Below are 25,079 nucleotides of genomic sequence, written 5' to 3' on the forward strand. Positions count from 1 at the left end.
AATGTTGACCGGTTATTTTTTCCAGACACTTAGGCCTCCGAAAATCAATAGGTGGTTGGGGGGGGGGGGGGGGGGGGGGGGGGTGGTGGGGGGGGGGGGGGGGGGCTCATGCCATATTTTCAATGGGGAGCGCCAATAAAATCCTAACATCATTCACACTATAGCAAGGGCGGATCCAGAACACAATTTTTTTGTGGGGGGGCCAAAACAATTTTTGGACCCCCAAAAAAGTAGGTCCCAAAAATTACGGCGTGGGGTTCGGGGCCCGCTTAAGGGCCCCGAACAATTTTTGGATTCTAGATGCTCTGTGGTGCGATCTGAGGCAATTTTTGACCACTTTAACCAATTGTTTTTGAGGAAAAGATGGTGGTGTACTCATTGCCTGCCTTTATTGCGATGTCACATAAAAAAAAAAATGGTTTCGTTTTTTTTTGGGGGGGGGCATGGCCCCCTTTGGCCCCCCCCCCCCTCCTGGATCCGCCCTTGCACTATATAACTAATGCACCCTTGTCACGGCTATTTCTTCTTTTAGGAGGAGACCGTTCACATGTTCATCGCAATCCTTCTTTTTGCTAATGCAATTTTTTTTAACGGAATTTATTTGGGGGGGGGGGGCTAGACAAAAAAAAAATTGGGGGGGGGGGGCTACAGCCCCCCCCCCCACAGCCCCCTCCCCCCCCCCCCTCCCGTAGAACCGCGCCTGATCGAGTACGTGTGATACCGGAGAGCTAGAGGCGATTTCCTGTATTAAAATTATGCGCATACAGTCACATTTTTCAAGTTCTGTCTGCAAGTACCTTCTGATATTCTTATGACACCCAGAGTTTCACCGACAAAAAAATCTATCTGATTCGACTTGATCATAATTAATTTGAGTGGATCCTTTGCTGCATAAAGGATAAATATCATTAGATGCGTTTTTGATATTTGAACGAACATGGAAAATATCGGTCAAAAAAAAAAAATAAAGTGAAAACCACCGTCTAAGTCACGTCAGAGGAAAAGTTCCAGCTATAGCTATATGCGAATCTCTTCCATATTAGCTTATCTGCAACACTTAAAAGATGTACATGTACTAATGTCGTATAATCCTCGCAGCGGATTTAGTTTAGCATTCGTTAGAACGCAGGGTTCGAGATCAAGATACAACAACTAACGGACAACGACACAGTTCTGCGATGTCTCTCTGATGAACTTTTATTCGATGAACCTAGAGTCTAACGGACTCTACAGACGGTTAATGGACGGTCCTTGACAGAATTTACAACCGATCCATGACAGACGGTCTTCAACGGACCCCTGTACATTAAGAAATAATGCAAAACATGGGTTTAAAATACTACTACTACAGTCATTGTACAATAGACAACAACACACAGTTCAAAGGTCATAGTACTGGTAACCAAAACACTATAAACAGTACATCAGCTGGTGCTCAATAGATGGAATGTGACAGGTTACATAACACTGTTTGGGCTAGACAGAGATTTGTCCTTGTCCTTAATTCAAGGTATTTAAAGTACCAGGAGCAAAACATTGACTGTACCATAAGATCAGAATAACATAGTGCATCAGCTACAGCACAACTTGGAAAACAGAATCAAATAAATACACTGCCTTGACTTGTGAATTGGAATTGAGTAAACATTGTTTCCAAAAATACAGTACTCAATATCTGGGATTTAATTTGTGGATCAAGAACACAACGAATCAAGAGCTAACCTGGATAAAGTTAAAGAACAGCCTGTACAGCTACATGTACATCACTTCAACTCCAGTTGTGTAGCTGGAAGCTATATACAAAAGAATGACATAATGCTTGAACAAATGGTTCCACAATATTATCAATGATACACTAATTAAGATACATGTTCAATTCACATGATCAATTTAAGTTGACTGCCGAACCTATTATTGTAAATTTCTAAGTTCGAGCATGGTTCGAGTCAATAAAAGTGCAACAATTATTCACACAATAATGGCTCAAGCTGCAGATAACTTCATGCACAGAAATGCAAACAAATGATTAAAACCATGAACCACCAAATATAAGAATGAACTTCAATCAATATTACAACTACAGAACACAAATAGCTCTCAACTAGAAACTAAGTCTCGAAATTACAACTCAAAATAACAAGACAAGAACTCACCCTCTATGGCTACGACATTGGCTTGGCTTCAGTGGCCTGCTGGATGTGGGTGCAGACTGGTCTTTTGGCCCTGATGCGGGACCTTAAATACCCACTTTAGTTGGGTGATGGACACTTCGATCCATTTGCCGATTGGCTACATATTAAATTGACTACTCCTTCCTTCTGAATTAATTTGAATATAAACTTTTTGATTGGCTAGTGTTTCAGGGAGTCCTGGGTGAATCTGCTGATCAGCAAGTTTTCTTCCAGGTCCCAACAACCTCCAAACCTTAATTGATTTGTCTCCACAGCTAGTGAAAGTGACATTCTTGCTACCAAAAATAGCTAGACATGGGCATGGGAAAATCTCTCTAAAACAAAGGGTTTGGTTAGACCCAAGAATGAGACAGTGGTCTGGCAGGAGGCCATACCAATTACCAGCTCATTTTGGTTGTGAAAAGCTTCATGAGTCCATGTATCCTTGAGGATAGAAAACAACATAAAGAAGCCAAACACATGTAACATGTATAACACATATTTTCATTTCCCGACACTAACATTTCAAACAACAGTCATTTGACAACTACTGACTAAATAGTTTAAAGAAATAATGAATAGAAGATAGAGCGGTCCAAAGTTAGGCCTCTCCTCCCCCAATAGTGGAGTTATTATGATTCCTGTCCCTTCAATGACATGCTAGGCTAGGGACTAACATATGTATACTTAACAATACACTGCTGTGATGTAACAATATAATGTTGTGATGTGGGATACGACGTTTTGAGCACCCTCGGGACCATAGAGTGGCTTCGCCTCGGGTGCTATGCGTCCCTACTCTTGGGTGTTCAAAGCCTCATATCCCACATAACAGCAGTAAACAATTGTTAATTATACAGCACCTGAAGAAATCCCGATCTGATTGGTGGGTCGTTGATCACGTGTCATTGAAATATTCGTCCCAACGGACGGCGTGTACCGCCATGTTGTTGCGAAAGCGAAGCGTGGCGCGGCCCGTTGTCAAGCAAAGCTCTTCAGATTACGCACTAATTAGACGCTGTATTACAGAGCAGTTAAATTGTAATTTCCCCCCCCCCAAAAAAAAATGGCCTTTTGAACGTTGTGTTTTTCAGAAAATATGCTCAGTATGGTTGCGATTAAAACGGAAGAAAAAAATCTAAACTTCATGTCAGTGAAAAAAATCATCGTCATCGATGCCGAAGTGTCAATACTGGTTTCTGGTAAAGCTGACCTTCAAGTCTGGAAGAAATCATTCGAAGACGTCCCCAAATTTAGGTTTTTATTTCATTTTCAAGGAATTTACTCAACTTGTTATTTCACGAGTAGTTGAACATGCACTTATATCATTTAAACATAATTCCGCTTAATCTGTTCTTGCAAACGCCAGTTTTACACCTTGAACTATCTCCCAGGAAAATTTCGACGAGGATTTTTTCACCAACACGTGCATGCTTTTTAGCAAAGATCCTATAACGCGGTAGGCGCTATGGTTGACCGATTTCGGCCCGGCGGCAACACAAAGACGATCGCATATTCATTAGCGTCACTAGCTCGCCGTGACTTGGCGTGGGTCTCGGTATCGACCAATGGAATTCGGAAGCCAGCAAAATGGGTCATATTTTATTAAATAACTCGTGAAGGAGGCTTTTATGCAAATTTTAACTGCACACCGTAGGAACCTTATTAATATTCGTGAGGCTTGAAAAGATTGGCAGGTATTGCGAACACCAGTGTTACAACTTTCAAAAATGCACGTAGCCAGGCCTATTTTTCCAATTTCAACGAAAAATAATGAACATATCACAACGATTTTTAGCACTTACTTGGATCATTACAAGGGAAATTATCTCTCAAAGTTCCATGAGCATACGGTCTTCCAAACGGGAGAAATTAATATTCAAAGATTTCACCCGCCTGTCAACATGTCTGTGCACATGTAGTTTCTTCAAAATAAAGTGTAACGTAACTTAGAAATCGTCCTTCGCAACCACATGGCTGCATATAGTCAATGTTATAGACCATGGCGAAAGCCGTGGTCTATCTGGTCGTTAGTAAAAACGTCATACACGTGTGCGCGCCACTGATAACTAGCGCCCATTGGATAAACGCTCGAGGTGCGTTAACTTCCGGTTTTATTCGTGCTATGCTACACCATGGAGGAAGGAATAGCACGCATGGTTGAAATGAGATGACGTCACACTAACGAACCAGATTGGCTACAAACGCTCGAGCTGCGTTAACTTCCGGTTCCAATCCTGCAGAAAGAGCTTGAGGTGACGTCACACTAACGAACCCGATGCAATTTTTGAACAGATTCGCTGATTAATAAATTGAGGCGCAGATCCAGAAAGGGGGTTTGGGGGGTCAACCCCCCCCCCCGGCTCTGTCAAAAAAAAAAAAAATTATCATACAAATTCCTAAAAAATAAGTCAACCCCCCCCCCCCCCTGCTGTGACACCCCCCGAAAAATTATACTGGTATATAAAGAACAAAAAAAATACTCGGTCTCTGGTCAGCGCGCGCGTCAATTTTAATCATGCGTGTCAACCTTTTCTTCCTTTCAATTAACACGGAAGCTACAACAGCGCCTTCTATTGCTGCACCTCGTCAAATTTTTGTACCAAGGAGCACCAAGGAATGGGGAAATTTCACCAAGGCAAATTATGGAGGACACCAATGTATAATGACACAAAAAAGCAAAATAGTACCCACCTTGTCTGTACAATTCAAGCTTGAAAAAAAAAAAAAAAAAAAAAACAACGCGTCGCCGCATCAATTCCGGAACTTCGGTCTGACCAGACACAGATTATTTTTTTTTTGGCCTAATGTCCGCCTGTTCAAAATACGGTACACCGTTCTGTAATCTGGTGTTAATAATCGTCGAATTTGAACAGCGCCCCCTATTGAAATATGGTACCAGCCAAAAATATGGTAATGCGGTTATCAATTGTTTCCCCCGCCCCCCCCCCCCCCCCCCCCCCCCCCCCCCCCCCCCCCCCACCCAAGACAAAGAGATGGTCACTTTTGAAGTGACGAAATCCCAACTTCTCGGGCAAAAGTAACAATCCCCGACCATGCCCCTACATACATACGTGGGGCACACTAGTCTTTCCATGTAGTACGCGAATGTTAACAATGTAATTTGAGCGACCAAAATCCCCACCCTGGGGCATGAAAAACGTTACCAAATCCCAACATCAGACCTGGGGAAGCGGGGGGGGGGGCATTTGATACGGCCTAGGCGCATAACGTTTTTAAAAACAATAATCACTCTTAAAGTTATCAAAATAGACAAATACCTCTATTTTTGGTATAATTATATTTACATGTAAGAAAATTGTGCTCCCTTCAGTGCATGTATTCGGCAAAGCGATGTTTATTACTAAAAGTGCATTCCTAAATTTGACCTCCTAAAATACTCTTTAATCATAAAATTGAAATAAAAAACCAATATTTACTAAAAGTGTCCTGTATTATATTGGGGGTTGTCCTTAGCCAACATAGTCATAAACACTGTATATGACTCAGCGTTGTCTGCTTGCAGGAAATTCACAAGCTTAGCCAGGTGGAACTCGAACCCACGACCCAGCCGAGTCGGGTCCGAGTTTGTGAATGTTTGCCCACAAACTACCCTCGGATAACTCGAAGTATAGGCAGGCGCGGACATCCAGGAAATGTTTACATTGCCTTATCTAGATCCAAGACCCATTGTCTTGAAACTCAATGGTCTTAAACATGGAGTGCTGTATGGTTACATAGCAACCGATGAACAGCACATTCAAATGACTATTCACTGGCTCAGCTAACCATAACGTAATACCGCGCCGTCCAAAACAGTGTTTCTAAATATGTGAGCGAAAAACGGCAAACCCATTATAAAATATCTCCCTGATTAAAATTCCTTCTTATAAAAAATGTCCTTTTTGGGGAAGGATGAATAGTTGCCTGTCGTTTCCGGTTTTGACTGTACAAAAAGAGTGTTTATGACACTTGATTGAGAGGAAAATCGCCAGCGAATCCAAGCAACTACATGTATACAGAACCACTGGCAAATTTCCTTCATCATATTATTTGTTATTTTTCCCCCTGAAGAAATTAGATTTATTGAGTTTCGAAATGAAGTGGAGGTAACTTATTGAATAGGTAATATTGTTAAAAAAATATACAACATGGTAGAAACATCCCTTGAAACTCAAACAAAAAAGATTAACTATTTGTATCTTGTATTGAAAAAAAAAAAATCAGAGGTGAATTCGAATAAAAGTGAATTTGAATAAAAGTGCATTTTGGTAGCCAAAATAACTCATTTGCAAACAGTTATGGAGCCAGACTGGAATAAATGTGTGCTTCAGAGGTTTTAAACACTCTATTTAAGACTGATTGGGGTATGGATGCTGATAATTACTGGAGTCAAAGGCAAGGGTAACTATCAGCATCCAGCCTCCACCAGGTCTTAAACATGATGTTTAATACCGACCAAGCAAATAAAAATATTTTAAAAAAACCATAAAAATTTAAAAAGATAAAAACTTTTCGGTCGAAAAGTCAAAACAAGTAAACAATTCAAAATTTCCAAAGATTTTTTTCAACAAGCTCATTTCATGTTTTTCAATACTTATATAACTCTAGCTATATAACGGAGTGTCCAGCTCACGAGTATGTCGTAAACACCTCCTTTTATGGAGCTTGGCGCGGCGGAATGCCACTGGGGTGGTGCGTTGTGAATTTAGGACTAAGAAATTCTGACTCACTGCTACCATTGTGCATGCCTATGTGAGGATTGTGAACGTTCAACTAATAAAACGTAAAAGGCACTGGATTTCATAGAGTCCAAATTTTATGTGACACTGGAAAAAGTGTTTAATACCAGCTTACCGGTCTTTATCATATAAGACCGGCCATGTGATGGGCTTTTAACCACCAGGAATGGGTTATAGCATCAACCATGCTATAAGTACTCAATTTAAGGTGTCTTTGGCTGACGTCGTCATATTTTTGGGGAAATGTCTATATGGATATAAAAAAAAAACATAGTATAAAAGCGTTCTGCAGCAGTGTTTTTGCGTGCCCATTGTTGACCTATTTGATGCACAATAAATTCAACACAACCTCAATCATATTTAAAATCATTTTACTGGACACTGTTGATACTCCTGGTCTTGAAGGGGTTAAAGGTCAAAATAGCCAAAACTTGAATGGACAATGAATGTGGCCAAGGAATTACAAGTTGCAGGTGCTATTGTAAGTTGCACTGTGGTCGGCCCATAATCCAACAAAGCCATTTGTGATTGGGAAACTTGCAGAACTATCCTCTCGCAAAATAAAAAGGTACTCATCATGCCCTACAGTGACTCTGGGGCAATAACACTGGTTGGTTTCATCAAGAGTCCCTTGCATCAGGAAAGTGATATCTTGGGTATGATTGTAAACTTTGATGGGAGTCAAGACCTTCACATTGTAGGTTAAACTGTCAAGCTGAGCTGGCTCAACTTTCTGCGGTATGCCAACGAAGACTGCAATTTAAAAGTCAAAGACAAAAAAGACAAGTTAGAGTGTAGAATTTAAAGTTGATTTTTCTTCTTTTTTTCTCTTTTATAAAATACTTTCCTTCCATGATTTTTAAGCAGAGATATATACATTATGGACTTTTTTTTTTACAGTTGGAAAGCAGAGTAGTTGTGATGTACAGTAAACTCTTCTACAGTAAATTCAGATCACTCAAACTCCATTTATCTAGAATACTCCATTCCAATCACGAGAATAGGATATTACGTGCACGAATATTCCTGTATCCCCGTAACTCGAAATGCCTGCACCGGCAGTTTATCTCAAACTTTTGTTCTGCCATTCCATAGAAAACGCTACCAAAACAATTGTACTGCTTGCCATTCAGCACCATCGATATCAGAATTTTCAATAATCTATATATCGGAAATCCAATATCGAGAATATTCAATATATCGATCGATTATCCCATGTAAAAGTTAAAGACCATAAAAATGACACTTTGATGAAACAAAAACAATCTTATCAATACAAGTCCCAATTTTCCAGGGCTTTCTCTGGAGCATATTGCTCAAACCTTTTAAAACAAATCTCGGCACCGACATTTGTCCAGAACGGGCGGTTTCTTTTGAGGTCTTACAAAGGGAAGACCGCGAATTCAAGCCAACGCAGAGCTCAAAGTGAAGCTGCTTAGCGAGTACAACTTGCGCCAAGTTTCATTTCATTATACAGCAAACGTTAAACACAAAGTAAAAGCACAAACAGGAGATTTATTTTGACGATAATCTGACTCATTTTTAAGATTTTCGATATCATTCCTCCATAACGAAAATTTCAATATTTTGATACGATTTAAAAATCACTATCGGCGATATTGATTTCAAAATAATATTGAATACTTGAGAAAATATTGATAAATCGACGGTGCTTACTTGCCATACAACCAAACCCAATCCAAATTCCAGGACAGAAATTAATAAATCAATGTAAAGCACAACATACCATGTGTTGAATTCTGGCAAGCCGTTCCAAGGTTTAGGGCAACGCAAGTCTCACAATACTGTATGGAGGTACTGCTTCGGTGCGTGGTGCCTTCTACTGATCGGTCAGCAGCAGTAGGCATGTCTTCTCCACCTGTTGGTATCGGTGACAAAGCTGAGTCCATGGACAACTCGAAGCTCTCAGAAGCATAATCACTGTATGAAGTATCTTCATCTGGCTGATTGGGATCCCCAGTTGCTAAAAAAACCGCAACAAATTAACTGCTGTTTTTGCCGAGTTACACCCATACACGTACATCTATGTTTTTATATAATGCGGACATGATAACTGGTACTTAGTTCATGGATGACAAAGCACACTTTGATTTGCCCATACAGTATCCTGGATTGCAATACTGTAAACTCTGGCTAAGTCGGCACTCCCGGGACCCGAGAATTTGTGACGACATATAAAGTGAATACCCACTTCTGCTTTAAGTCGTCATTTTGCCGACTTATAGTTATACATAAAATTGAATCATGTATGGAGTTAAAAATCGATTTAATTTCCTGTGCATATCTGTATCTGGATCACTATGGGATCACAGGCTTCGATTTACCCTGGTTTATTTCTACATCAATGGTCGATTCCAGCAAATGTATCCTCAATGTTTATCATCACATACAGGCTGGGGTATTGATCACAGAAAGTCATGCCCGCAGATCGCTTGCACACGTGTACGTACATACGTACGGCCATGCGTGGTAAAGTTCATTTACCCCAAAATGTACATAGCGCATGCGTGCGGGACTAGAGCCTAGAGGGGGTACTGGTATTGATGTGCTCACAGTGCGGTTAATTCAATAAGGGGACCCCCAAAATTGACAGAGCGGATGCGTACAACATGTACAGGACTATAGAGGGGGTACTGGTATCGATATGCTCACAATGCAGTATGCATGTCTATCACTTGGCTGTAACCGATACCGCGCCGATTCAGCGATCACTCGTGCGGCCGATACGTCAGTTAAGTTAAAGCAGTGTGTGACTTATCACTTGTCATCTTGCCAACAGCAGCAAGGGCGGATCCAGAACACAATTTTTGGGGGGGCCAAAAAAATTTTGGTTCCCCCAAAAAAGTGGGTCAAAAAAATTACGGCGTGGGGTTCGGGGTCCGCTTAAGGGCCCCGAAAAATTTTTGGATTCTAGATGCTCTGTGGTGTGATCTGAGGCGATTTCTGACCACTTTAACCAATGTTTTTTTTGAGGAAAAGATGGTGGTGTACTCATTGCCTGCCTTTATTGCGATGTCAAAAAGTGGGTCAAAAAAATTACGGCGTGGGGTTCGGGGCCCGCTTAAGGGCCCCGAAATTTTTTTTGGATTCTAGATGCTCTGTGGTGCGATGTGAGGCAATTTCTGACCACTTTAACCAATGGTTTTTTTTGAGGAAAAGATGGTGGTGTACTCATTGCCTGCCGTTATTGCGATGTCACATTAAAAAAAAAAAAAATTGATTTCGTTTTTGGGGGGGCCATGGCCCCCTTTGGCCCCCCCCTGGATCCGCCCTTGAACAGCAGTGCAGGTAGTCGATGCCAATGCGTGATTTTTTTTTACTGCCGACCTACACAAGGGATTTTGTTGCGCTATTTTTGGAAAGGGGACAGAGAGTAACACGACGACTTGAGCGAAATGGCTACTTATAAAAGCCGACTTAAAAAATAATTTTTTTAATGGAAATGCATTACAGACAATCGGGACTTTAGTCAAACAGGCGACTTGAGCGATTTTACGAGTTGTACGATGTCAACTTGGCCGGAGTTTACTGTACTTGATTTAGATACCACACGTAAAGCTGGGCTGCATTACATACCCACACGAACGTGTGTTTACTGTCGATTGTGGACGTCCTATTGTCCCTCTTTTGTTTATACTCAACATTTTAGGAAGACTCCCTTAGGTTTTGTACACGACCCCAACCGCAGAGTATGCTGGGAATCGTGCACGATATTGTTCTCTTTTGTTCTCTGGTATTTTTCGTCCACGGTTTGAAAAGATGAACACATACACATCCTCCAACAAACAAATCCAGGTTTGTCAGAGTACACACACTGAATTATCATCTTGTTTTGGATAGATCCTCAAATTCTCCAACACATTGGCATACGTGTCTAAATTTGTCTTAATTCATGTACCTCAACCAAGATAAAATGTGGAAGTCTGGAGACTTAAATGAACTTAGGGGAATAGACATATACATGTAGTATGTCGCACGATTTAAGGAACTAATTTGATGTGTTTGTCTGTGTGGAGCAGGCACATGGTCTTTTATGCATGGTGCTAGTGAAATGGGTATTAAATGCACACTGAGAGTAACTTAGTATCTCAGGTAGCTATCTCACTTATCCTCAGTACATAGGCCACTTGCCCGGTAACATGTCATTACAAGAAATTTTGATCTGATCAGGTCTACACCTACGGAATTTGTTACGGAATCACATGCATGCAAATTATGCAAAACAGCACTATGTCTTGACCTCCAGATTCTGACCATTCAGTGCACGTCTTCTATCGTGTTTCCTGTAACCTGATGTTGTGTGACAAAAACTTAGCAGCTATCGACCACTCAGCAACAGCTTTGGCCAAATTTCTGCTCTAAATGATGTCCCAAGTTCCAAAGGCGGTTCCGTTTGGCTGGCACGTGGGTTCACATAAAGTTTACATGCACGCATAGATCAGACGTTCAAAGTGTGGCTCTGCACACATGAACGCCTGATCCTCAGAATAGTCTAAGACCAGACTGTGTACAATGCAAGGCTGCTCAGGAGCAATAGGTACAAACATTTGGTACAAACCAGCAGTCACAATTACATGTGCTTTGGTGTCAGATGAAATGTACCAAGAATGTGTAATTGGCTCACTGCAAAGTAGTGAGTTTTGGAGGATATGAAGATTCCTAGCAAAAAATGCATCCTAGGGAGAAAATGGACATTCTATAAAGAGACATTTGGTGAGCCCAATTCATTTCCTCCTAAACAATCACAAGATCAGAGAGATATGAAACATTACTGCCTTACTTTCTGGGCAAGGTCCATTGCTGACGACCTGTATGTCCAAGTCCAGCAGACAGCCTGCAGCCTTCATTCTGCAGATGCTGGGGTACGTTCGACCGTCACTCCCACAGTATTGCTCCTGGCCTACGTCATCACACTGCTGCGGGTGGATGCAGTGGCATGTTGATGGGCCGTTGCTGTTGGCCTTACATGTCTCCCAAACCTCACAGTTACAATCATCTGGAATTGGAATAATGGATTCTGCTGCAAAGTATGGATACAATTTTAATACTTGAATGTGCATTTGAATGGTGACACCAGCACCAAGGGGATATTTGCAGTGATGTACAGCTGGGGCAGATACCCAATTAACTGATAAAAAAAACTTACAACAGCATGTACCACTTCCATTTTGCCTATTTTTTTTTTTTTTGGGGGGGGGGGCAAAGCCTGTCCGGATTCAGGAAAAAATCTTGCTGATGGAGATGCACAGCTTTAGAGTATTGCCATATATGTGCTATTTCTGGGCAGGAAATCACTTCAATTTGTGTTCATTCCATTACAGGATCAGAGAGATATGAAGCTTTACTGCCTTACTTTCTGGGCAAGGTCCATTGCTGACGACCTGTATGTCCAAGTCCAGCAGACAGCCTGCAGCCTTCATTCTGCAGATGCTGGGGTAGGTTCGACCGTCACTCCCACAGTATTGCTCCTGGCCTACGTCATCACACTGCCGCGGGTGGATGCAGTGGCATGTTGATGGGCCGTTGCTGTTGGCCACACATCTCTCCCAAACCTCACAGTTGCAGTCATCCGGCCCCAATAGCGGGCCTGTGTCATCAGGAACATCGGCTGTCCAAAAAAAATAAAAAGAAGTACAAGAGTTAGAATTCTTGTATTGAACTCTTAAGAGTGTCAAATATTTGAGTAAATTCTCTTTGTACTGCCATCTTTTTTTCATACATTCAATTGCAAAGTTTTCAAAAAGCCTTTTAATAAGACTATGAGGGTAGTCTTTTTCAGTGGGGGAAAATGTATTTCCAAATTCTTCAAAAAATAAATTTATACCTGTATGCCTATAAGAAACTTTGTGAAAATACCGATGGTGAATCCATACCCCTTCTGTGGTTCAAAGCAATAAGGATGATTTATTGTATATTTGTTTGTGCTTACCGTCATAACGTATTATTCTAGGCCTACATGTATTTGTTACTATGAATGGAATCCTTATATCATTATACAACTGTCTGCTCTGGTAACCGAACCAAATACATGTACATGTTAGTTACCGAGTAACCGAACCACATACATGTACATGGTAGTTACTGAGTAACCGAACCACATAAATGTACATGGTAGTTACTGAGTAACCGAACCACATACATGTACATGGTAGTTACTGAGTAACCGAACCACATAAATGTACATGGTAGTTACTGAGTAACCGAACCACATACATGTACATGGTAGTTACTGAGTAACCGAACCACATACATGTACATGTTAGTTACTGAGTAACCGAACCACATACATGTACATGGTAGTTACTGAGTAACCGAACCACATACATGTACATGGTAGTTACTGATTAACCGAACCACATACATGTACATGGTAGTTACTGAGTAACCGAACCACATACATGTACATGGTAGTTACTGAGTAACCGAACCACATACATGTACATGGTAGTTACTGAGTAACCGAACCACATACATGTACATGGTAGTTACTGAGTAACCGAACCGCATACATGTACATGGTAGTTACTGAGTAACCGAACCACATACATGTACATGGTAGTTACTGAGTAACCGAACCGCATTCATGTACATGGTAGTTACTGAGTAACCGAACCACATATATGTACATGGTAGTTACTGAGTAACCGAACCACATACATGTACATGTTAGTTACTGAGTAACCGAACCACATTCATGTACAAGGTAGTTACTGAGTAACCGAACCACATACAAGTACATGGTAGTTACTGAGTAACCGAACCACATACATGTATATGGTAGTTACTGAGTAACCGAACCACATACATGTACATGGTAGTTACTGAGTAACCGAACCACATTCATGTACATGGTAGTTACTGAGTAACCGAACCACATTCATGTACATGGTAGTTACTGAGTAACCGAACCACATACAAGTACATGGTAGTTACTGAGTAACCAAACCACATACATGTACATGGTAGTTACTGAGTAACCGAACCACATACATGTACATGTTAGTTACTGAGTAACCGAACCACATACATGTACATGGTAGTTACTGAGTAACCGAACCACATTCATGTACATGGTAGTTACCGAGTAACCGAACCACATACATGTACATGGTAGTTACTGAGTAACCGAACCACATACAAGTACATGGTAGTTACTGAGTAACCAAACCACATACATGTACATGGTAGTTACTGAGTAACCGAACCACATACATGTACATGTTAGTTACTGAGTAACCGAACCACATACATGTACATGGTAGTTACTGAGTAACCGAACCACATTCATGTACATGGTAGTTACCGAGTAACCGAACCACATACATGTACATGGTAGTTACTGAGTAACCGAACCACATACATGTACATGGTAGTTACTGAGTAACCGAGCCGCATACATGTACATGGTAGTTAATGAGTAACCACTAATCACGATTATACTTCAAACAGAATAATTTGTTTGACTGACTTCCAAATAAACAAGAGTCTCACCTTCACAAGTAGGGAAGGAAGGAGACCAGCTGCCACCCTGGCAAGTGAGGCGTGTTTCTCCTACCCGATGGAATCCGGATTGGCAAGTAAATATCACTACTGAGCCTGGTGAGTTGCCTCCATTTATCGTGAGACGTAGGTTGGGGTCTCGGTGTGCCATGTTGATATCAGGACAGTCCCGAGCTGGTTGCGGAACACAGGAAACAATAAGCAATTATTCCTTATAAACTTTTGAAAAAGATTCCAATTATAAAGCCAACCAACGCAACACAGCATAACACATACAAAACAATGTAACGCAACACAACACTATATCATGATGATGATAATCATACACCATGTCATATGCCACACCACGTTACGTCATGCAAGGTTTTTCATCAAGGAAACCTCTAAATCTCTAAATATATGTGCACATTCTACTGGAAACTGTTCAATGGCCATACAAACACAGAAACCGGTGAAAACAGGTGAACTGTCTTTCTCATAATGCGAGAGGCACAACACTATCCACATTTCATGTATGACAACCTATACAATTCAAAAGCTGTGAATCCAAATCGTCCTCTCTTTCCAACTTTCCAAAAAACAAAGTCATCAGGTACGAGATGCATGTACATGAATCTGGCAATAGCTTTATAGGCTATTGTTTCCTATTGCAAATAATACACTCAGATTCTAGAACTGGAAGCTTCCTTCACTCACCTCTGCAGTGCGGTATTTCTCCCAACCATTTACCAAGGTTGCATTTGATCGTCCGTTCCCCGATAAGATCATAGCCCTCAATGCATTCAAATGACACTGACTTTGTGAGGCGGAAGTCATCATCGATACGACGGCCGTTTAACGGGGGCCTTGGCTCTGAACAGGAAACAGCTACATGAAAGTTGTTAAATTAGGTTTTGCCCTTTACCGACGTTTTAGTGAAAGTTGTTGTTGGAGAATAAAGAATAAACACAGCGGACAATTAAAGACCTGCATGGTAAGAGATACATGTAGATGATATTTAGCCTTGTTCATATTTCAGTTGTTTTATTAATTATTTTACTTTATAAAGTGAAACTAAACGGCGTAAATCCCAGGGGTGACATTTTCCCCCATACCGGATCACACCCCCCCCCTTTCTGTAGTGACAAAAGCAACCCATTTATCTCACAAGCAGTGTCATTGTATCAAACAGATATAACTGTTTTGATGTAATGTTAAGGGATGTATAAGCACACAATTTTGCCTAAGATGTACATTTGTATCTCCAACAGTGCCCCACCGCAGTGTTATGATTTGTGAAAACTTATTTTAATATATTTGAATACTAACACTGCACGTTTCACTAAGATCAACTGAAAACTTTACTTACCTCTTACCTGTATCATAAGCCGATGAAATACAGTTGGCCACCCAACCTTCTTACAGGTATAAGTCCCTGAGTGACCTTCTACAGGCACACCATACTTCTTTTTTCCTTGACCACCTGGAATCCATTGTTGTGAGTGACTGTGGTCTAAAACTGGGTAACCGCTGGAGACAATGCAATCCACATTCAACTGACCAACACCAGGGTAGATGAGCAAGGTTCCATTAGCCATGAACTGATGGAGCGTGGTATCTAAGGCTGGGAGGCTGAAGCTAGTTGATGCCCGCTCTGCCATGAATAGGAAAAGAGAATGTTACTCCAAGCAACATCTCTATCTAGACCTTGTTGCACAAAACTGCAAGGATATGTTTGATTTCATGGTCTCCAAGTACTGCCCTATGAGCATTGATAAATTGGGAAACCAATGTATTCCTGCACAGTCGGTAGAGTATTCTGAAAGTCGCAGGTTCAAGTTCTGACCTGTCAACTGAATTGCACTGTTAAATTTCATACACTATATTTCATTAAAAGTGAACCTTTGTAATCAAGGCAGTGTACTCTCAGAAGAGTGTTCACTGCCTGCCATATCGCATGTTTACATTAATTGTTCATTATTTGTATTAAAGCGCTGTGATTTAGTTTACTAATGAGAGCGTTCTTAAATGCCGATTATTATTTTTATTATTATTATTAGGGCTATCAATGTAATTTGGCACATATGGGTTCCATGAACATACACATTTTGGACAAATTAAGGTACTGCATATCGGGTTAAATGGCTCAGCTGATATAGCACCTGAAGTACAAGCCGGAGGTCACCGGTTCAAATCTCGCTCAAGACAATATTTTGTTCAATCAAATATCAATTAAAGTAAAACATACCGCATACTGGCACCGGTCCAGTCCATCTGCCGTCATTACAGGTGCGGAGCGGACCAGTTACCAGAGTCATCGTTAATGGATCCTTACACCGTGACATTATGGTGGATTCATGGAAGAACGAAGTGCGAGGGGTGTCAAGTAGCTTGATTGAATCGTCAACATACTGTCTGACATCTGGGACTGCCACAGGACGAGAACAAGAGCGCTTGTATGTAACATCTGTAAAAAAAAAAAAAAAAACAGACATTAGAGATTCAGTGTTAAATCATTATATTTACCAAAACTTGCAGTTCCCATTCTTTTTTTTTTCTGGTGGGGGGTAATGGAGGGCTTAGAGTCTCTTGTAAGTGTGCAGTAGTGCAAAAGGTCACACAGGCCATTATACATTTCCTACACACAGCCAGAAATATGTTTTTACTCAATGTACTTGATAATTGTAGTCAGAAACTTGGTTTCACTTTTAAAAGAGAATAACTGAACTTGATCCATGGTGAACATAAATTGTTTCCTTTTCGGGAAGTTCCGTAAATTGGGACGTAGATGTTACACACTTTAATGAGCTGCTGTTGGAAAGGTGAATGTGATACATAACTTTAATGTGACTTATGAGCAGAAACCAATTACAGACCAAAGTAAGGTACCACCGCCCTATAGACCTTGCACAAGTCCGTCATGTGGTCGAACGTATGTTAGATTTTACGGAATTGCCCTTGAGAAGGCGAAAAAAAAATTTCAATCAAACAAACCATGGTACATTCCATGCACAAGACTCTTTCAAGTAGACTGGTGTGCTAGGCTGAAATAATTAATGTCCATACCAGTATTCTGGAAAGGCTAGTATGAAAAATATTTACCCCAGTGGCAACTCTGTCGTCAGTATAATTAATATTAAACTTTTAATGCAATAAATAAATTGGCGGTTCAATTAATCAAAACTTTTAACTGTAAAAGCAAATTCTCTTGTACAAAATAATCCTGAAGGGCTGAAAGAGTACATACATGACAAAGTGCAGGCATTCTATCTTACCGCAACGTGGTAGTACAGGCTTCCAGGCTCCATTCCTACAAGTAGCGGTCACTGTCTCCCTGCCGCTGACGGTGAAGTCTGTATTACATCGAACCTCAATCTCATCACCATTACCAAAGATGATTTCTAAGTCTGCTGTGGCAATGTTTTGGCCACGGTGGTAGATGAGGGCACTGGGGACTGACGGTGTGGGACATGTGGCAGCTGCCACAGGTAGTTCGGTTACTGAAAACATAAATCAGAAAAAAGGAAATCAACATGTTAATCAATTCTATCCTGATTCCATGGATTTACCTCAGAATCTCTCTCAATTTTGGGAGTTTCCTGCCAGCTTTTGAATTAGCTTCCTGAATCTTGCTTCCCTTCTACTATTATCTTTAACTATCTTAACGAAGTTTGATGAACAGATACTTTCTCCTACTGTGCCTTTTCCCATTTTTTTCTATTCTTTCTAGCCCATCTCTAGGTAACATACATTTAGACAATAGGTATTTCCACTGGATTATTGTAAAACATTACACAAATATAACATGGTTTGATGGTGTGCAGTCGATATTCGCTCCCCGAAGCATCGGAAATTGTCAAACTTAATACCAAGGGGAGCTAATATCGACTGTCCATCTGAAATGAACCATGTTATAGTTGTTTGACTATACCTCATACATATTAAGTTGCCGAATCTTCCTGTTGCAGTATGCACCTCGCGGGCAAAACCTCTCCGGTGAAACTCGTCAAGCTCACCAGAAGAATATTACTGCTCAACCTCAGAAAAGTTCAGTTTGTTTGCAATGCAATAACTAGGGTTGTACAGTTGTTTGAGGACAACTTTTTTTTTAGTACAGGAGGCATCTTTATTGTCCAAAATATTTTCCACTTTGGCATCATTGAGCTCGGGAAAAGACTACATGATGTAATTAACATCGACGTGTGTAACTGTCTTTTCATGTGTAGCTAGCTAGGGTGAGGGGTCACTTGCCCCCCCCCCCCCCCAGATTTACCCAAGTGCCCCTCTTGCAGATATAAATTTGCCCCTCAAGCATAAATGTGCCCCCTCACGATGAAAACAAAACTAGCCCTAAAATGTCGGCTTTGTTTTCAGTAACCGTCATCCACAATGGTATAGAGAGGTCTGATACGAACGAGGAATATAAAAAACAAGCCCCAAAACCCTTACAATGCGCCCTATAAATGGCCACATAATGCGTAGTTTGCCTAATGGCCGGTTTTTAAGAGCGTCCCCTATTTTGGAAGATGGTACTAGCCCCCCCCCCCCACCCAAACGTGTCAGCATTTTAGCACGGCTGTGCTCTACCCCCTCAAAAAAATGCTGGATACGCTGCTTTACTGACGGAAGATGCCTTTTACAGAGCAAGTGCCCCTCTTTGGTGATGCCCCCCCCCCTCTCCAGTTTGAAAACTGTTCCGCCGCCGCTGCATGTGTTGGTGAAAGGTCCAGTGAGAATTCGGCTTTCAATCATGAGGTACAGTAACAAACTATGTACTGTTAACCAGAAGAATGCAATGCAGGCTTTCCTTTTGATTTGGTTTGTTGTTGATGGAACCATTATGCCAGGGCATTACAGCCCAGCATTTGAACTGCCTTACCTTGATCGTCTGGGTGGCATACGGGTTCCAGGCTCCATCTTCCATCATCATCACAATGGGAATATTCAGCGGCTGGATCTTGTAATATATAACCTGGGTTACACTCGTACCTTATGGTGGACCCATGCTCATAACGATCGCCCTGGATAAGGCGGAAGCTACCATGCATAAGGTAAGGAACACGGCACCGAACTGTTCAATACAAAGAATTACAACAATTTTAGGTTAGATAGCTATGGAAAAAAAATGAAAAAGATGTAACAATTGAACAGTGTAATTTGCACTTTTGAAAAATGTATATTTTATGATTAGGAACAATACAATCAATTCGAAGCAGCTAAATTAAACAATCTAACCTATGAATAACTATACATGTACTTTTTGAGAAATCTGTAAAAATGTCAATGTGGGAATAACACTAGTGCACAACGATCCCTTTGGATTTTGGGGATTCCACTATACAAAAAATGAATCAACTCATTTTTAGTTGCAGAGTAGCACCGAAAAGCCCAAAAATTAGAGTGAAGGTACGTGCAGCGATTTCATTCAAGAAATGTCTCAACTATTAAGCCTACAAGAAAACGTCAAGAACATGAAGCTGCCTATCTACTGTGAAAAAGGAGCTTTGTGGGCTTAGAGGGCTGCTGAACATGCAGTTGTCAGTTGGACCTTGCTGGCCATATGGGCCTCTGCCTGCACAATGTCCTTCAAGTAGCGTGGCCTGATGAAGGTGGATGGATTCTTCCTGCAGGCCGCTTTCATGATTTCGGAGAGAGGCACTCAAGTTGATGAGCCAAAAGCTGTTGACACACCGAGTGTTTCATGGGCCTATGAAAATCCTTGATTGGTAGGATTTTCAATAGTAATCTCGGTTGAGATGTTGATCCTCGATGGTTAGTTGGATTTAAACTGGCCTACAAAATCCATCATGTAAATGTGGTCACTGAGGCCTGATGGCAAGGTGGACAGTTGTGACGAAAAACTCTAAAGGGCTTGGTACAAATGCGAGATATTTGAAAGATTATTTAGGGCACTACCATTTATCCTCCACCACTGATGAGGAGTCTGTCAAACCACGAATCCTACAGAGAAAAATGAATGATTGTTTTGAGTTCTAGTACAAAATGCACTGAACGGATTTACTTAAATTGGTTGGATGCTTGATAACGGGCCTTAACACCCGTTGGCATGTTAATCGCCACCAACTGGCGCTCTACATGAAATCTCGTTAAAACCCGTCAGATATCGCGACGGTCCTCGAGCTCGTTGCAATAGAAAGATCGATAGAAAAGTCACAATTGTGAGTTGGGTACAGCACACTAATTCTTAAAGGCTGTAAGAAGGTGAACATACGTGAGTTTCAAGATAGGATTATTTGTTTCATCATTTTTTCTGCTACAAAACCATGATATAACAGATGGTATTGTGGAGTTTTAGTCGTCATATATGTAGATGACTATTTACCCCAGGAGGAAAATGTCAAATGGTACACGTTTTTCAATAAGGTTTTTTTTTAATATTTCATCTGTCTTTGATACAAAATGCTTTTTTTTCCAGTTGGATGATTTTTTTTTTTAGATTTTTGTTTGTACAAAAATAAGCATTGCTAGGAATTCAGTTTTTGATTTTTTTCTATGGTTATTCATGTTTTTATTAATATTTTTATTCCTCATTTATTTTTTATATAAAGATTCACAAAGAGAACGTCGTTTACCCCAATCTCGTTTTTAATTAGGCTTTTATCAAAAAGTTTTCAGAAGATGTGGTCCTGAACCGAAAAACAAATGCGACCTTTCATAGTTCATTTTAAAGCTAAAGATATGGCGCTCTACGTTAACATTATCACTTATTAGAATTCATTAATAAAGGCCAAAAATGTAGAATCATGAATATTAAAAATCAAATTAGCTGGCTTAACAAACTTCGACACCAGATCAAGCGCAGAGCCCTGCAAATTTGATAGGCATCTCGTGCAGTGAAGCAGTTAAGCTGTCTGGGTCTTTGTTGACACAAGTATTCATGGTATTCCAACCTGTACTGGCCGTTGTCACGCATCTAAGAGTTTGGCAGAGTCGTTCATCCTTCTCTGTAGGATACATGGCCAAACTATAAAAACAGATGTCTTGTTGACAAAATTCAAGTGACTGATTCTTGGTGAAGAACTTGACCATGGAATCAGATGGACCCCGACCAAATCCCAGCGTATGTGACCTGGTTCTACTGAAAGAGAGTTGAGCTTACTTCTATGGCGAGCTGTTTTTGCAGCCCCGAGATATACCATTTTTACAATGTACTTATCCTGGGAGCAGAACTTGCCGGTTCATAAGGAGATCTGATTCATGAGGAGAACATTAGCACCTGATCCCAAGCTGAGATCAGTTTCCTTGTTGGACCGTTAACAAACAAACCCCTTATTATGTGTGGCATGGGTGAGTTTGTAGAGATAATTGAACCATCATTAAAACCTATATGGAGGACACCAGTGGCTGATAGCTTCAGATAGTAGAGATTTAAATGAGAATGAACACTTTTTTTCTGCATCACTTTCTGCATCACTTTGTCAAGTAAAGAGGTGATGATGCCACGGCTGTAGCTTCACCTGAAAGGCCAGCTGCTCGGAAGAAGACTTTGACATCATCCAGGCACAAATATGACAACAGAATGTGAGATCTGGGTTGTGACAGTGTGAGCAGGAGCATGATTGAGGAATGGATAAGGAGACCCAGGAGACGAGGGAGCCATGGCTGTCACAGCCAGAAAGGGGTGATCAGGAGGATCTTGGATGACTTTGTAGGAACCTGTTGTGGTAGGGAGATTAGTGGCAATGGGAGAAGCTTGGCATGAAGAGAGCTTTGAAAGCTGATTGTTTAGATCGGAGGCAAATAGGTCGGCATGTGGGCTTCCAAGGTTGTTGAAGACATGTTTGACTGTTGGTTAATACATGTAGAGAGGCTACTCTGTCAGAATACTTCCACCCCCTAGAAAGAGCATCAACAAATGTATTCGTCTTCCTGTTCAGATGCGTCGCCTGAAGAGAGATCTGATGTGGAATGCACAAACTGAAAAGCTCCAAAGTGGCAAGACACAGAGTAAGTTCCACACTCTATGATACTTTTGACTAGTGCTGCAGCCGAACCGCTGAATCGAACTAAAATTAGCCGAGCTGGGCCTTCCGAACCGAATCCAAATGTTAGGAATGCTAATGCTTGCAATGAAAGGGCAAAAATAAAACGCATGGATGATTGAATTTAACGTGTTGACAAGTCACCGCGTTCATCTTCATTATTTGCAGTGTTCTAGCCGGGCATACAATAGGATATCGGGCCAATACGCTTTGAAAAAATGGTATGCGCCTTGCGATTTTGTCAGTGAAAAGCGTGCTTTTTGCTTTCATCCAGTGTGGTCAGTATCCGGCCCTACATGCTGCACCGTGTCCCAGCGTGACGTAGTACGTTTTGGACCAAACCAATTGCGGTAAGGGGTGCGCTTTCCTCGGCAAAATTCACCAGCATTTTAAGCTTTTTCAACGTATCAGAATTAAAAAAGAAATATTTTTATGGAGTCTGAAACCTTTCCCATGTTCAGAATAAGTTTGTGATTTTCGCAATATATATTTTTTTTCGTAACGAATGAATACGAAAAACGATGTAATCGCCCAAAAGAGGGTGAAACCCCCTTTACAAATGGATCCGTCCACACTTCTCCACAGTCATAAAGTAGCGAATCATGAAGTTATTATTTTTTATGGTAGCTTCTTGTCAGCTTGCTGTTGAAAAAAAATTATGATTTCATAATTTTGGCACAGTGACAAGACCTGTTTGTTCTTAAAAACAAAACTAATCAGCAATCGAAGCAAGTTTTTAGTGCTCATCAGGGCATGCTCAGACGGGACGGAACTCGTCGGGAAAACCGTCAGCACGTGTGGGAAAATTTTATAGCGATTGTGTAGTGTAGGGCCCCTGTTTTGTTTTGATCAAATTAGAGTCAAAATGTTTTGTATTGCTTAAAAAATCACCTTTATATTATAATCAAAAGCAGACTTTTCTCAATTCTACTGACACAGTTTTGCAATTTTGAATAGTTTCTTGAGGTAGAAATCACGATTTTCCTGCGCGGTTTGTACCTTGCGATTCAGCGCGCCGTGCGAGCTCACGGTACATCGCGGGGGGTTCGCCATCTTTTATATTTTTGGGTTGCGTGTTGTGTCGCCACACTGTCATCGTCATTTAACCCCCAAATTTCCCTCACAGAAATTCAAAACCCTGCCCTCTATCTATGCCATATCTTTTTAATGAGAACCAATTAGTTTGGTCTGTCTAATAATTTTAAAGAAGATTTTGTTCCCTTAAGTTAGGAACCGGGCCAATCACTACACGATCGCCCATATAGTTGCCAGGCCAGATAGGGCTGCGATAGGTAACACGGTAGCAATGTTTATTTCTCAACGTCATCAAGTCAAATTATAACGGAATTTTGTTAACACAACAAAAATAATATTCATCCTTCAATTGAGGTGCCTATGCACATGCGAAACCTCTCCAACTCTATTGTAACCTGTGTATACATGTCATGCTCTCAAGATTACTACAGGTGTGTTGGATTTGCTGTTGAGCTGTGCTAACACATCCTGCTGAATGGCTTGTACTCTGAGGATTTCCAGCCTTGGAACTAGGGAAGTTAGAGCCCTTCGCTACGGTGGAATTGTCTTGACTAATAGAGTGCTGCTCAGGTTGCACAGAGGGCATTTACAAGCACGGCTGAAGCCCATAGAATTCTTTGTGGTCTTTGTAACACTCGGCTTGCTGAAAAACCTAGAAAGAACCTTTGTGTTTCAGTGTGTTTTGTGGGACATGCATGGGACTAGGAGGGTGTGGTTTGGGTAACTTTTACACTTGTGCACTAGCCCACACTGATATGCAAATGAAGAAAGTGGTGACTACTTTTCTTTAATGGAATATACCTTGTACATGTCATTATCAAGGCAACTTAGCTGTCAGGGCAAAATTTATAACTCGGCCATTTGATTAATCAAAAACGTACGCATCCCCCCCAAAAAATGATAAAAATTCACAATTCTTTTTGTTGTCAAACTGAATTTACCTGCGTGACAGGATGGAAGATCAGTGTAATACAGAAGCTCTCCCATCCAACACCGAGGAGTGTATCTATTGTTATTCCTTAGTTCATATCCTCTTGTGCAGCTGAAGATGACATCTGTGTCATGAGGAATGTATACAAATCCCTGTGCATCTGGTTCAAGCTCCTGGATGTTGATCATGACATGACTGAAATCACTCGCCCGCAAACGACAGCGTTCTATAGCAAAATATTCACAAAACATCAAAAATACTACAATTAGGAAAAGGTTATTGGGTCAATGATGCTGTTTGGATCACATCTGTCAGCTTTGATGCTTGTTATGTGTCCTGTTGACTGTTGTTATGTGTCCTGTTGACTGTTGGCTGTAACAGGATAAAATACAATACATATATCACAATATGGTCACAATACAATTTTTGTTACATCGTTTGTTTGCATACTGTTGAATTTCATTGGTCGATGACGGCCACATATCAAGTCTGAAAAATGCTATACAATGGTTAACCTCTTATACAATGCGCGTTGCGCACACACGTGTAGAACCCGCATACGCTCTCGAAATGCAATGCGCAACCAATGTCCAGCAGGAAAGCTTGCAGTTATCAAGGGTTAAACCGCACTGATTTAATGATTACTTGCATAGTTTGTTACAACCATTTATCGTTTCTGACTTATTGGCACAATAAC

The 25,079-nt window shown here is 40.9% G+C and overlaps 1 protein-coding gene and 1 long non-coding RNA gene across 2 annotated transcripts in view; both read right to left on the minus strand.

Moving 5' to 3' along the window:
- Positions 1–1,076: 1,076 nt before the first annotated feature.
- On the minus strand, positions 1,077–2,149 carry LOC119721119. The gene is made up of 2 exons (XR_005270153.1): positions 1,723–2,149; positions 1,077–1,299 (listed from the first exon to the last, which is right to left on the minus strand). It is a non-coding gene; the product is annotated as an uncharacterized LOC119721119 (long non-coding RNA).
- Positions 2,150–5,455: 3,306 nt separating this feature from the next.
- Positions 5,456–25,079, minus strand: part of LOC119720932 (sushi, von Willebrand factor type A, EGF and pentraxin domain-containing protein 1-like) — a 40,460-nt gene continuing 20,836 nt past the window's right edge. The window contains exons 12-22 of the mRNA XM_038190799.1: positions 24,393–24,608; positions 19,293–19,484; positions 17,689–17,913; positions 16,662–16,880; positions 15,783–16,067; positions 15,131–15,301; positions 14,426–14,608; positions 12,288–12,542; positions 11,715–11,930; positions 8,661–8,897; positions 5,456–7,666 (exon numbers count right to left, since the gene is read on the minus strand). Coding sequence (XP_038046727.1) covers positions 7,374–7,666; positions 8,661–8,897; positions 11,715–11,930; positions 12,288–12,542; positions 14,426–14,608; positions 15,131–15,301; positions 15,783–16,067; positions 16,662–16,880; positions 17,689–17,913; positions 19,293–19,484; positions 24,393–24,608 — 2,492 coding nt within the window. The 3' untranslated portion in view covers positions 5,456–7,373. The remainder of the gene's footprint in view (positions 7,667–8,660; positions 8,898–11,714; positions 11,931–12,287; positions 12,543–14,425; positions 14,609–15,130; positions 15,302–15,782; positions 16,068–16,661; positions 16,881–17,688; positions 17,914–19,292; positions 19,485–24,392; positions 24,609–25,079) is intronic.

The sequence above is a fragment of the Patiria miniata genome, unplaced genomic scaffold, assembly GCF_015706575.1.
Source record: "Patiria miniata isolate m_02_andy unplaced genomic scaffold, ASM1570657v1 HiC_scaffold_9, whole genome shotgun sequence".
Classification (NCBI taxonomy): domain Eukaryota; kingdom Metazoa; phylum Echinodermata; class Asteroidea; order Valvatida; family Asterinidae; genus Patiria; species Patiria miniata.